General features: G+C 44.6%; 1 protein-coding gene across 2 annotated transcripts in view; it reads left to right on the forward strand.

Annotated features, from left to right (window-relative positions):
• Positions 1-11,897, forward strand: part of LOC147896765 (WW domain-containing protein) — a 50,455-nt gene extending 38,558 nt beyond the window's left edge. For both annotated transcript variants that reach the window (XM_087381659.1, XM_087381658.1), the window contains exons 6-13: positions 1,606-1,976; positions 2,273-2,332; positions 8,523-8,691; positions 10,153-10,378; positions 10,491-10,655; positions 11,001-11,126; positions 11,259-11,310; positions 11,424-11,897. In XM_087381659.1, coding sequence (XP_087237785.1) covers positions 1,606-1,976; positions 2,273-2,332; positions 8,523-8,691; positions 10,153-10,378; positions 10,491-10,655; positions 11,001-11,126; positions 11,259-11,310; positions 11,424-11,576 — 1,322 coding nt within the window. In that variant the 3' untranslated portion in view covers positions 11,577-11,897. The remainder of the gene's footprint in view (positions 1-1,605; positions 1,977-2,272; positions 2,333-8,522; positions 8,692-10,152; positions 10,379-10,490; positions 10,656-11,000; positions 11,127-11,258; positions 11,311-11,423) is intronic.
• Positions 11,898-13,128: the final 1,231 nt, after the last annotated feature.

Below are 13,128 nucleotides of genomic sequence, written 5' to 3' on the forward strand. Positions count from 1 at the left end.
ACATAGCGGGTCACCCCCAGCTTTAGGAACGTTTGTCTATGAGCTTTTCAAGCATAGGAACTCACCTAAGACATAAAGGTAGTTTCTCTTAATACCCTCCCCTCCAAGGGAGGAGTCTTTGTGTACGAGGATTTTGTATTGCTCAGGTCCCATAGGCCGATTTTTGGTCTTTAGAGGACGATAATATATTCTTCTTCTTCTTCTTCTTCTCTCTCTCTCTCTTCCTCTCCCTATACCCCTTTCCCTCCTATCTCTCTCTCTCTCCTCCTCCTCCCCTCTCCTCTTCCCCCTCTCCTGCCATCTCTAGTCTTCACCAATTCAGCCCCTATCCCCTTCATTGCAGCATAGGCGATCACCTCGGTCAGTACTACACGGTTGCGTGATCAGATCGACAAATCTTGGGATGTTTTATTCAACCTGAATTTTACAAGTAATTTACTTCATGGACTGGTTTTGATACCGGTTAGCAATGTTCGAGAATTTCAGCTCAGCTTTAAGAGGCTGGAAGCCCACTAGAGCTCCTCATTGGGAGAATTTTTGGATTTTTGCTAATTTGCAGAAATCCTTTTGGAAAAGACTATGGGAATCCCTCAGGAATAGAAAAATCACTCTTCTTTTGGCTTTCTATTCATGGAGGGATTGCAGTGAACCAGTGGAGGCCGCCCATGTTTGGGGCAGATTCTACATGTATTCATTGCCTTTTTGTTGAGGAGTCTATTTAGCATTGCTTATGGGACTGTAGATAGGCAAGGATTATCTGGAAGGGGATTGCTAGATCATTGAGCACCTTTATGCATTCTTCTTTTTTCAGACTTGGGGCTGGGTAGCTTGGTTCTCTCTTTCGTGGCCACATGTGTTTTACGAGGGACACGGCGCTTCTTGGGCTATTTCGGTACGATGACATTTGGTAGAGTCATGTTCTCTGGATGACGTTCTGGCTCTCCATGGCATATTTGGAGATCCAGACACATAGAGGCTATGGATGGTTCCCAGGTCCACCTTGCACACACATTGGCCAGTACCTAGATAGGTACGGTATACACCTTGGTGGCCATCTGGGAGCATGCAGGGATCTTCACGGGCAGCCTCCACTAGGAGGAAAGTTTTCTTTAGGGAGTGGAGTGGCTCCCTGGTTTTCTCGGAGTCCCCAACAGGGTTGAGGTCTTCAACCTTGGATTTTTCCTAGCTCGCTTACAAGAGCTTGATTTTGGCCTACTAGGCTATTTGTTTTCTCATGCCTCGCATGATGCACTTCTCCCTTGAGCTCTGCACTTGTAGTATCTTTCATACTTAACATAGGTCTTTTGTTTGAAAAAAAAAAACCTCAGTTCATAAAATGTTTGACCCTTATTCACATTTTTGCCTTATGAGTATTGTAAACTTGTTCAATCCTCTCAACACAATATAAAGATGGGTGCCAGGGTAAAGATTCGACCATAAAATTTGAGCTAGTTTGTGGGGTTTTTAGAAGTTACGTCTTCTTTTAGCGCTCTTTCAGCCTGGGAAGGTCTTTTTAAAACCTTTAAAGTGACTTCTGGATTTTCTAGAACCATGCAGTAAATCCTATGGCAATGGTGTCCTTATTGCTTTTGGTCATTTCTTCAGGCAACACGGAAATTGGGAATGGTTATGGTGTACCTGGTGGAGGAGCTTATGATAGCGCATCATGTCCTCCTATGTTTGATTCTGTACCGGCTTCATCTAGACCTGATAAAGGTTCAGCGTTATGCAATAATGCTGAGAAAGGTGTAGTTCTTGCATACGCAGCACAAGGCGTTTGGGAGTCCACTACTTCCAAGAATGGGCTGCACTGCTCAATTGACAACAAGGTCCAGAACGGTCCTTTGGAGCAAAATCAAGCACCCTATGGCTCAAAAAATGGTACGGAGAAACAGGAGCTCCCTGAACTTTTGAAACAACGGTTAAAGGCACGTGGAATTTTAAGAAGTGAGACCAGTGTGGAGGTTCCTGATCAGGTTAGTGTGACGTACTTTTAGATAGCTATCTTGAAATGGCTTATGATGTGCAGTTTTGATTGAATGTATGACACTGGAATCCCAACTTTGACAAATTATGTAACTGTAGGAAAATTTAGAAAAACTGGGAAGGATTGAATTAGCATCTTTGAGATCAAAACATGCTGAAGTTGTAGTGAGTGTTCATTTGTGCATCAACTTAAATTCTGCCTTATTTATAAAAATGCATCTGGGAACTTGCTTTAATTAATGGTCTGCCAAATTTATGCTAATATTTTGCTGGCTCTGCTGAACAGGACTCATCCGAAGTGGGCCCTGTAAAGATAGAGTCTATCTCACTGCTGCCTTCAGGCTGGGTAAGCCATGATTTATCACCCCTAAGCAGGTTGCGGCATTGCAAACCGTTTTCTTGTTTATAGTGCTATAACAATGGTTGCTAACTATATTGTGGACTGCTACCTATTTGAAACACTCAGAAAAGGTAAAATAACTTCCTTTATGCAGGGTAGCAATGGGAGTTGCTACTGGGACGGAAAGCAAGATGGAAGGAGGGGTAGTGGTGGGGCTGGGAGGCTTTGTGTGGGGGGAGGGGCAGCCCAGGGGCTATGATAGGCAGGAGGAAAGCTCACAAGGAGCTGCAAGGGAGAATTTGGGGTAAGTAGGGCAGTGAAGGGGCTGAGGCTTGAGAGAGGGCAGTAATGAAGTAGGAGCTGAAGAGGAGCGTAGGGGGGAACCAGTTCTTGAAAGGTATAAACTCATATTGTATGGGCTGAAGATGTACCCAGCCTACCATGTCTTGTGCCAGTCCTCATGCATTGTACAAGCAAAACTAATAGGAGGCAAGTATTTTCTCCCTTTAGTTATCCAAGCATTGAGGGAGTCGTTTCTTTAACCTCGTCCCATTTCAATCTTTAGATCTCAATGAAGTTTTATTTCTCACAAGATACAAACAAATGATTGCGTTGCACCTTTGGTCATGGTAGGATCTCTCCACATGTGCATGCAGTATTCCTTAAAACATGTAATGACTAATTTTGCTCAAGAACATTGTTCTGCGAGGTCAAACTGCTCAGAAAACGTGGTCTGGGTGCATGTGTGCCCTGCTGGATTTGTATGGTTATTTTTTACCATTGGGCACTCCTGATGCCATGGAGCTCATATTAAGAATGCACCCTTCTGCAATGATTTTGTATATGCACTTTTGCTGCAAATTATGGTCTGGTAAAAGGACTTAGGGAGGTATTCTGAAGTTCATGTTTAGAGTGTTTGGCAGATACAACAGTGGGACATGGCCCGCAAGGAGGGGACGTGTGCGGTAGTACGAGATGGACGACTCTTCACCGGTCCCCGTTAGGCATAGGCATCTGCCTGCCCTTCCATATAGGGGGGTGGGGTCTATGAGACTCAAGATATTGAGACTTTGTCTTGTACCATTTGAAACTGCAATGGTGCCTTGTGGTCAGAGCCAGGGAACTTCTCGGAGTCCTACGTGAGGCGAGACATAGTCTTCTACACAAAGACACATCAGAGTCCAGAGCGCCCACTACCGGTGGTTAGCGGATACACCTGGGAGGCAACATATAGAGACGAGAGGAGGGATGTATGCGGAGTACGAGGATCAGGAGGGATAGTGGTACTCTACATATCATCTCTTATCAGTGCAATCTTAGTAAAGAAGAGGGGCACACACTCTAGATTCCCCTGGATCCGGATCCGCCGATGCACAGCCAGTCATGACTTGTTCATCGTAGTATGCTATTTCCCAGGTGAGACATCCCACTTTGCCAGAGATGTACGGAGACGTCACCATACGCAACCCTTCATGCGGACATTGTAGACTTCTCGAGGCGCGGAGAAGTCCTCCTTGTTGGGGATTTCAACGCGAGGACAGGCGCACGTTTGGTACTATTTATGGACTTCCGAAATGATGCTATCTTGCTACCAGATCGGACGATGCGGGTTGATGCGAGTCTTTGTTGACAGGCAGGCTCCAATCACATTGTGTGGACAAGCATTGTTGGATATGGGTAGGATACATGATCTTATTATTTACAATAGTGTCAATCAATGGTCTTCTTCAGGTGGTTTCACTTGTTTCCCACATGGGGGGGCTGTTAGAAAAGACCCAACAGAGGGTACACACAGCGGAAGACTTATAGTAATGCCCAGGAGCTCACACAGTGTGCGTGTGGGGTGTGGAATCACAAACTTCTTAACTTAATGTGCATAAAATAGATGTGCAGACTCATCAATAGACAATGAACTAGCCAGACAGAGAAACCACCAAAATAATATATTTCCGTCCAAAGCTATGGACACAATACAAAAGAGAGAGATCCAGAGTCCCACCAATGGTGTGGTCCTCTGATCTTCCTATCTGCTGGCTATCTCTAGACTCGAGCCCGCGTGCTCCACCTCAAGTGTCTGTAGACTTTCTGTCCAGAATGGTTCTCTCTACCTTACTGCCTGTAGATCAGCCTAGGTAGGCAGCACTTACTAGCTCAGTCTGCAGCACTCTTTAGGTCTCCTTCACCTTCTAGGAAAAGGCCCAAGGAAGCCCTTTCTACTGCTCCTATCTGCTGTAAATCTGCTGCTCCAGAGAATGTGATGATCACAACACCTTGCTGCCCTAGAAGACAGCCAAGGTCCAGCCTCTAGGGAACTCAGTCTGCAGCTCACCTTCCAGTCTCCTTCACCCCCACTGTGAGGCCCAAGGGAGTGGCTTCTGGCTGCTCCTGCTCTGGCTGAACGTTGTTCCAAGTGATGATGATCACAGCACCTTGCTGCCCTAGAAGACAGCCAAGGTCCAGCCCTTCCTGGCTAAGTCTGCAGCCCTTGTTGCACTCTCTCACCTCCTGTAGATAGGCCCAGAGAGTAGGCTTCCTGCTGCTTCTTTCTGCCCGGAATCGCTGGCTATGCTGGATAATGAAATGCGGCAAGTGCCTCTCCTTTTATAGGGCTCAAGGCCCTTTCAAATGGACCGACCAGCCAGCCCTAAATGGGCCGACTGGACAGACCTGGTTGGTTGGCCCAACCGACCTGGTTGGCTCAGCCCAACCAGCCCTATATAAGGGCCCTAGCCAGGCCCTTTTGGGTTGCTGCTAGGCTCCCCTTTGCTGCTGCTGGGGACCCTGCTGCAGGCTGCATACCTGCCCATAGACCCCCACTATGCTGCGCTATTTCTTGGCTCCCTGATCTGCCCACACGTGTGCGCCTCAGCTCCGTACTGTTCCGTACTGTTGCTGATGTCATCCGTGAGCTCATGGCCTCTTCTCTTGGGTCCCTACTGCTGTCCTCTGCTCCGCCTTATGCTCCTGCAGATCAGCCAGGTACCCTCCTCTCTTCTTTTGGGGCACATCCTACCCTAGGTCTCCCTCCCCCATGCTCTCCTCATATGGGGGCTTACAGATGGGGAGGTGACCATTCCAATAGGGGCTCCAGCGAAGTTGACTACATCATGGGATCCCTTGCCTTTACATCTTGTATCACTGACTTCTCTATTTCACCACCTCCTCTAGGGGCATGCCACACCTACCTCTTCTTTAGCATCACCACACTTATGATACCACGCACACCATCGATCACTCACACCACCTACCATGACATACATTTTGGCCATAATCTCTCACTTAAGTATTCCTCATGTCTATGCACATTGCTAACATACATTGACCACATATCACTACTAGAGGACCGCACCGCTCTAATCACTCATTCACTTCATGAGACTGCCCTTCACGCCTTCCCCTACACCACCCACTCCACCCGCTCCCTGTCCGTTGGTTTCTGTGTCATGCAATAGTCAATACGATGGTGAGTGCAAGGCTTTTCGCCGCTAACTCCAATTCGAGACCAAGCATAGCCTGCCGAGCGAACCAGAGACGATCCGTGAGTACCGCCAACTGGTATGCTCGAAGAAGCCGGTTTTTGTTCGTCGAAATGAAGGAGCTAATAAACATTTTGTTTAGCAACAACTCCAAAGACTTTTGGCGAAAATTTCTTGAGAGGCTATCAACGTCACCCCTCACAGCACCCATATTTGGCATACCTATGCACACACACTGTATGACCTCTCGCACTCACCTTTACCTATCTCCTGCACTCTTTTCACCAAGGGTGGTGTCAATAATGCAGTACTGAAGCTTCATAATAGTGTCATGAGGGGCTATGTATTGAGTTTATTGCATATGGAATAAATATCCTAGCCTGATCTTAACAAAGCTTTTTAATGATACAGTCTGCCTTGGCGCTTCACACCTAGACTCTTACTATTATCGTTCTCATTCACAAGATAGGAAATCCCATGAGCCCTGAAAACTATAGGACCATCATGATTAGGCATGTCATGTCTAAGATATATGCATTAGTACTTGATATAGAGGTCAACTGACCCGTAGAGATGCAGGGGCTCGGAGCAGAGGAGTAGGTTGATATTCGACGTGAACACGGGACCATGGATCACATACTCACACTCCGGAGTGTCATTAAGGAGGCTAGGGCACGGAGGTAGAGGGTCTTTTGTTGTTTTGTCGATTCTTGCAAAGCCTTTGACACAGTATGGAGGGCCTGTCTTATTGCATTGTACAGGAGATGGGATACAACCAAGATATCATATGGGCTGTTATGGCACTCTACGAGAGGGTTTTAGGCAGAGTCGGGATAGAAGCTGGATGGACAGAGGAGACCATGAGTGATATTGGGTCAAAAACAGTGCCCCCTATCACCAACCTTGTTTGGCCTCTGCATAGATCAGCTCGAGACATTTATGGAGACACTAGGGGGGTTGGATGCTCTCTTGCTAGTTTCGTGATTCCGATTTTGTTATACGTAGATGATGTGGTGCTATTGTCTTCTTGAGACACTTAGATGCAGTACAGGCGTTCTGTGAGTTGCACGGTTTGAGGGTCAATCTTGGTAAGACCATCTATGCATAGAGAGCGGTTCACTTTTGATGGATCACCAATGGAGATTGTCTCGTCATACACTTATTTAGGAGTTCTCTTCTATGGCCCTATTTTCACGATGGGTAGAGGATATGCAGGCTTGTTTGAGTAGAGGATATGCTTCATTAGCCTGACTGGAGAGGCAATACATCCACTCACACTTTCCGGACCCTCGAACCAAGGCTCTCCTTTTCGACTCCTTGGTTCGACCAGCAGGCATGTAGCCTTTGTTGGGGGCTGGATCTAGAGTTGTTGAGCGACTCCAGGTTCTCATGCTTTTGCGGATGTTCGGCAGTAAGCCGTTAGTTCCCCACCAGATCATTCAGGCTGAGTTTGGGTCATCTCTGTTGCAGTTTGATACGACATTCTAGGTCATCACATATCTATACCGGGTCTGAGGGTATGGCGATTGCATCAGAGGCCGACTTAGACTACCATGGGTAGCACTATCCTCTTTTATGGCCCTAGTAACGGAGGGTGATCAGAGATGCTGGTATGCGCACACCTGCACGCGGTTTTAGAGATTGGGACTCCACATGGACAGATTATTTCCCTTCCAAAACATTGACGCACCATTTCGCCCACTCAGATATCACAAGGTCAACCAAGTCATACCCGAGGAATTTCTACAGCTACACGCATTCAGGCACCGACGAGTGAGCTCCCAGTGAAGCTTATTGGCTATGTCTGTAAGTAATGGATTACTGACTCAGACATTTCTTTGTACCATGTATTTCTAGGTTTGAGATAGTTCACATGAACTGGGTAGTATAGTTTATGGAAATTGCCTTTGGGTTAAATAAAAACGTGGGTAGATTTATTATAAAATTTCCCTGGATTCAGGAATTAACATGGTATATTCATTATCGTCTTTTGTGTTATTAGTAAAAACTTTTGGCTTAGGGTTAAAAAAATGCGATGCCATGCGCACCAATCTGGCCTTTTGAGATTTCAGTGGTGAACGCTACAAGTTTGAAGTGATCTAGGACTGCAGTTTAAATGTTTAACATCTTATCAAGAAAAGTCACTTATCTGATAAGAGCTTTTAATGTCATTGTTTAAGGTTGACTTGGAAGCTGCATAAGTAGTTGAAAATATGCTTAAATAAGGGTCATGGGGAAGGTTTTTTTCCTCATTCATTCAAGCCTTGGCCTTGGCAGAAGTGCAGAGGGCCCACGGGCTTGCAATGGTTTTCCTGCGTCAGAGAGTCCTGATCCATGTGGGGCATCCTTAAAAATGATTGGGTCTGCTGCATTTTTGGTCTGATTTGCTATGCACACCCTTTTATCTCTGAGGAGCTTTTAGCTGATAGCTTGTTACATTAAGGATTGAACATCATTTGGAATGCTATTATGAAAAGTCTCATTTATTTTGGTGAACTTGCACCTTTTGGTGTTGCTGTCTCCTTGCAAAACGATATGGAAGTCTGTGTGTACTTGATTTGGAGTGTCAGCATTGTCTCGAGTTTATTTGCCAATTTCTTTGATTGTTTATGCATATCTTAAAGAGTCTTTTGTAGTTTGGTAGTTTACAGGTGAATATTAACATTGTATCCATAACAAAGCTTTTTCGAAAATCATGCTAACACTAATCATGTTTCCAGGCTGAAGGAAGAGATCCAGAAACTGGCTCTCCTTATTTTTACAACCAAACCACTGGAGAAAGCCAATGGGAAAGACCAATATCAAAGGTTTTTATTCCCCCTCCTCCACCACCACCCACATTGCGCCCACTTCCTCCTGATTGGCAAGAGGCGACAGATACTGCAACAGGTCTGTTATTACAACGTTCTGAGATGTTCCTATTATAACGACACATGCTGGTCTACTTTTCTTTTTTTTAATGATGTTTGCTATGGAGTTTATCATTTTCACTTTGAGTGACTGTTATGAGGACATTCTGGTATTGCTTTTAAAATATGAGTTTGAGCATATTCTTGGATGGATCTTTCGTCCAAGGTGTGGCCTGCTGGTATTGTATTAATTCTTTATATTTTGAGTCCTACAGGCACTCTTTTGGAAGTTTTTTGGTTTAAAACTGTGTTTAGGAGAGACTAGAATGAATGTGTATTCTTTTCAAAGCAGTGGTAGCTTGCTTGATTGGTTGTTGGCTAGTGGTTGCTGGCTAGTTATTGCGTTTGGGTTTCTTTCCTCACGAAGAAGGGTTGATTTATGTTGTTGGGCAGTGGCGAGGGAGGCTATAGATTGAGGTGGTTGCTTGATTGCACCAGAGTTCAGCTGTTGGGGGCTTTGTCTTGCAGTTGTTCAGCCGTTTTGGCTGGTTGGGCACTTGGTTGTGCGATTGCAAGAGCGGTTCAGACAGTGGATGCTATTGGGGTCTCTGTTGCATGCTTTGGTTGGCTGAGGATATAGGATTGTCTAGTGATTGGATGCCGTTCACCGTTTGAAGTTGAGCAGGGAATTACAGGGTGGGCTGGATGGGGAGTCTGCGGGCATTGGTTTGCAGCTTCCCAGAGACCTTTGTAATCAGCTGCTTGGATTCAAATGAATGTTAAATAAATACCGCAAGGGGCGCCAACGTTTGGGGCCAATCGGTGTCCTTGTTTCTGAGTAGGAGCGCTCTAGCTCCCTTGTGATTTGTTTTGTGGTGCATATTTACTTGTCTATTTGCTGTGTATGCTATATTTAAGTGGATCCTACCACCCTTTACATTGTTGAGGCTGGTTTCAGAATCGCACTTAGGGTAGCAAGCATAGCCACTACAAATTGTGTTTTCTTTGTGAGATTGATGCTTGACTTCGATATTTGCAAGATGGGGCCATGGTTGTTTACTGCGATAATAAGAATGCTTTTTTAAGGGAATAACCAACTACAATGGTTTACTTAGATTAGTTTTGCATTTTAAGGGCAGTAGGGTTGGCTTGTAGATAAGCAAACGTATGTACTCTATTTTCAGTTTTAAGTTCAGTTGCTCATTGTGAAATAAGATTTTCCAAGCTTTCTTGCTTCTAACCTGTACTATATTCTTCCATGAGTTGTGAAGCAATAGTATTCATTCTGAAGCTCATTGAGAGACTAGCTAAGCTGCAATGTGATTTTTGTAACTTTTGTTTTGTAAACTTAGTTTAAAAAATGGCTCTTAAGGAGCATTAGGAATATGAACTGGAGTGTTACTATGAAGGCATATGACTGCAGCTTTAACTTCATTTGATATATTATATGCAAGCAGCAGTGGTTTTGATTAGATATGTTTTTCATTTCAACTGCATGAAGGACAAAAGTACTACTACAATGTGAAGACAAATGAGTCAACTTGGGAGCATCCAATGGACTATCGTTCAGAATCTCCTAAGAACAAGATCAATGTAAATGGCGTGTCTGGGAATGTTGGTACAGCAGAGAGCAATGGTTCTGGTTCCAAATTCAAAAAGTGTGCTGGATGTGGGGGCTGGGGGCGAGGTCTTGTGCAGGCTTGGGGTTATTGCAATCATTGCACTAGGTGAGTACTGTCAAGCTCATAAAGGGCCCACGTGTGGGAAGTCAGAGGTGTGAACCTATGGATTCCTGTAGCCAATTAAGGCTTTTCAGAGTTTTGGCTTCTGCTTTTGTAGGGTGCTCAATATCTCTGTACCGGAAAACTTATCTCCAGCATTGAGTTGTGCCCCAGCTAATGCTGAGAGCGACGATGAGCAAGAACCAGAGTTCAAATATAAATGGCAGGCAGACATTGCTGCTGCAGTTGGAGCTGAAGCTACCAAGAAGGATGCCAAAGTGAGGTGTGTATGACCTTCCATTTGACCCAGCTGCTCAATGACTGATGATATTAGGATGGCTATTTACTTCCACAAGTTTAAAATCAAGCAGCTTATTCAAATGCATATTAAAAATGGGAATAGATTGCAATTGAGAGCCATATGATGATATGCATATTTTAAATTCTGATTGTAAAGTTCTGCCAGCATTCTTCTTTTTAACGTATCACATTGTGATGTGCAATTTCAGAACAAGTCCCTAAATGCTATATAAGCATGGCTATCATTATCCTGCTCCTATATGCTAGAAAGAGATGGGGATGGATCAGTGTATGCCAGTTCTTTAATCTCTGTTCTTTGATGTGACAGACTAGCGACCAAGCCTCCCCTGTCAAAGGCCAACAGAAAAGAGCAGAGAAGACGGGGCCCATCAGAGACAGATGAGCTTGATCCAATGGATCCTAGCTCTTATTCCGATGCACCTCGTGGAGGCTGGTACTTCTAATTTGTTGCTTTTGCTTGTAGTGGATAATTAGTCTGCATTCACTGTATATGACAGGCTTTTGGAAGTGATCTTTTTTCTGTCCCATCCACATAGTTCTGATGATTTTGATCTGTCATCATCAGGGGTGTTGGCCTGAAAGGTGTCCAGCCCAGAGCAGCAGATACTACTGCTACAGTAAGTGCTGCACAGGACATTTAGGAATCAGGGTTGGTCTGTTTTAAGTGTTTTACACCCCTTCATTTTGAGAGGTGTATGTACCAACATGCTTTTGTAATTGGCTTTTGTAGGGACCTTTGTTTCAGCAGAGACCCTATCCTTCACCTGGTGCTGTCCTACGTAAAAATGCAGAGCTTGCTGCTCAGCAAGGCAAGGCTGGCCCTAACTATGCTCCCATTCATAAGAGGGGCGATGGCAGTGATGGCTTGGGAGATGCTGACTAGAGTTCATGAATCTGCAAAATCTGTGAGCACGTTGCTTGGATCTCCACAGTGATCAGAGTTCACAAACCTGCAAGATACTGATGCAAGAGTTGAAGTCTCATATACAGTTTTCTAGTTGGGCTGATTGTTCAAGTTGCATTATACTGTGCAATCTCTGTATTAATATTGTGGAATGAGGTCTAGATCAGGAGGGCCGTCCAGGAGCATGCTTATTATAGTTTTATGCCTACTGGCTTTGTAATGACAGATAATTTCCCATAATGCAAGGATACCAACAATATCTGTGACCTGTGTGCAATAAATGGCTAAATGACTACAAAAATCACAACTTGAACACCTTTTTCGTAAGCAAAACTCCCTCCTCCTCTTTTGTTCTGTTTCTGTTCCAAATTTGTTGCTACACCCAAACCTATAATTATTGATACAAACTGTGCAATCTTTTGATAATATGATATATTTGAATCGTAACACCAGTATACTGTCCCATTGTTTTTGTGGCTATTAACTGTTAATGACCTTGTTTACATTTTCTTGATGTAATTAACTTCACCACCCAGGGGCCCAGGGTGCTTCCAAAATACAAACTGTGCAATCCTTTTATAATATGATATATTGATACAAACTTATAATTATTGATACAAACTGTGCAATCCTTTCATAATATGATATATTTGAATCGTAACACCACTCCATATTTAGAAAGAGCCGAAATTTTTCACAGTCAGCTGATTTATAATCTCTCTATCTCTCTGTTCTGTCTCTCTCTTTGCTTTCTCGAAAACATTTAAAGTTCTATAGCGTATCCATATTTAGGAAGAGCCAAAATTTGCCATGGTCAGCCAATTTGCAATCTCTCTCTCTCTCTCTCTCCCTCTCCGCTCGTCAGCCCCCGCTAGCCCTCTGTCAGCCTCTGCTCCACCCTCGCTTGTCCTCTTTCGTAGCAGCAGCAGCGTTTCGAGGAGCAGCTCGCCTTTCTTTTCACACAACCTTAGGCTGGGATGAATCCCTAGCCCAGCTTAGGGGTTAGCTTCAACAAAGGGGTTTTCTCAGATTGATGCAGGCCAATACGGAGTCTCCCAAGACGATGTTGTTCTTCTCTACCCCGACCAGCAAGCCTTCGTACTCCTCCGTTGCAGCAACACCTAGCCCCTATGCATTGACATTCAAAAGAAGGATTGGATCAGACCCACAGGAACAAATCTACTACCTACAGCATGAAATTAGAGAGCTTAAGCTTATGGTTGCAGTAGCTCTTGGAAGAAAAGTGAAGGAGATGGAGAGGAAGGACAAGCAAGAGATTATTGCAGAGGTTATGGAAAAATGCAGCACATCCCCACCAACACCAACACTCGTTTCTACGGTCAAAGAGATGATCAAGACTCAAGTTAGCTCAGCCAAGGAAGAGATGGCTATTGTGGCCAGCAATAAAATTAATGAAGCAGATGAAGTTAAAGATAAGGAAGCAGTAGTACATAACAAGAAAATACTACGCATTGGGGGGTTGCCCAAAGATTGCTGTCATAGCTGTAGTGAGGATGTAGCTCTCACAGAA

The sequence above is a fragment of the Dipteris shenzhenensis genome, chromosome 11 (assembly GCF_047967505.1).
Source record: "Dipteris shenzhenensis isolate YYH24624 ecotype China chromosome 11, Dip_SZ_1.0, whole genome shotgun sequence".
Lineage (NCBI taxonomy): Eukaryota > Viridiplantae > Streptophyta > Polypodiopsida > Gleicheniales > Dipteridaceae > Dipteris > Dipteris shenzhenensis.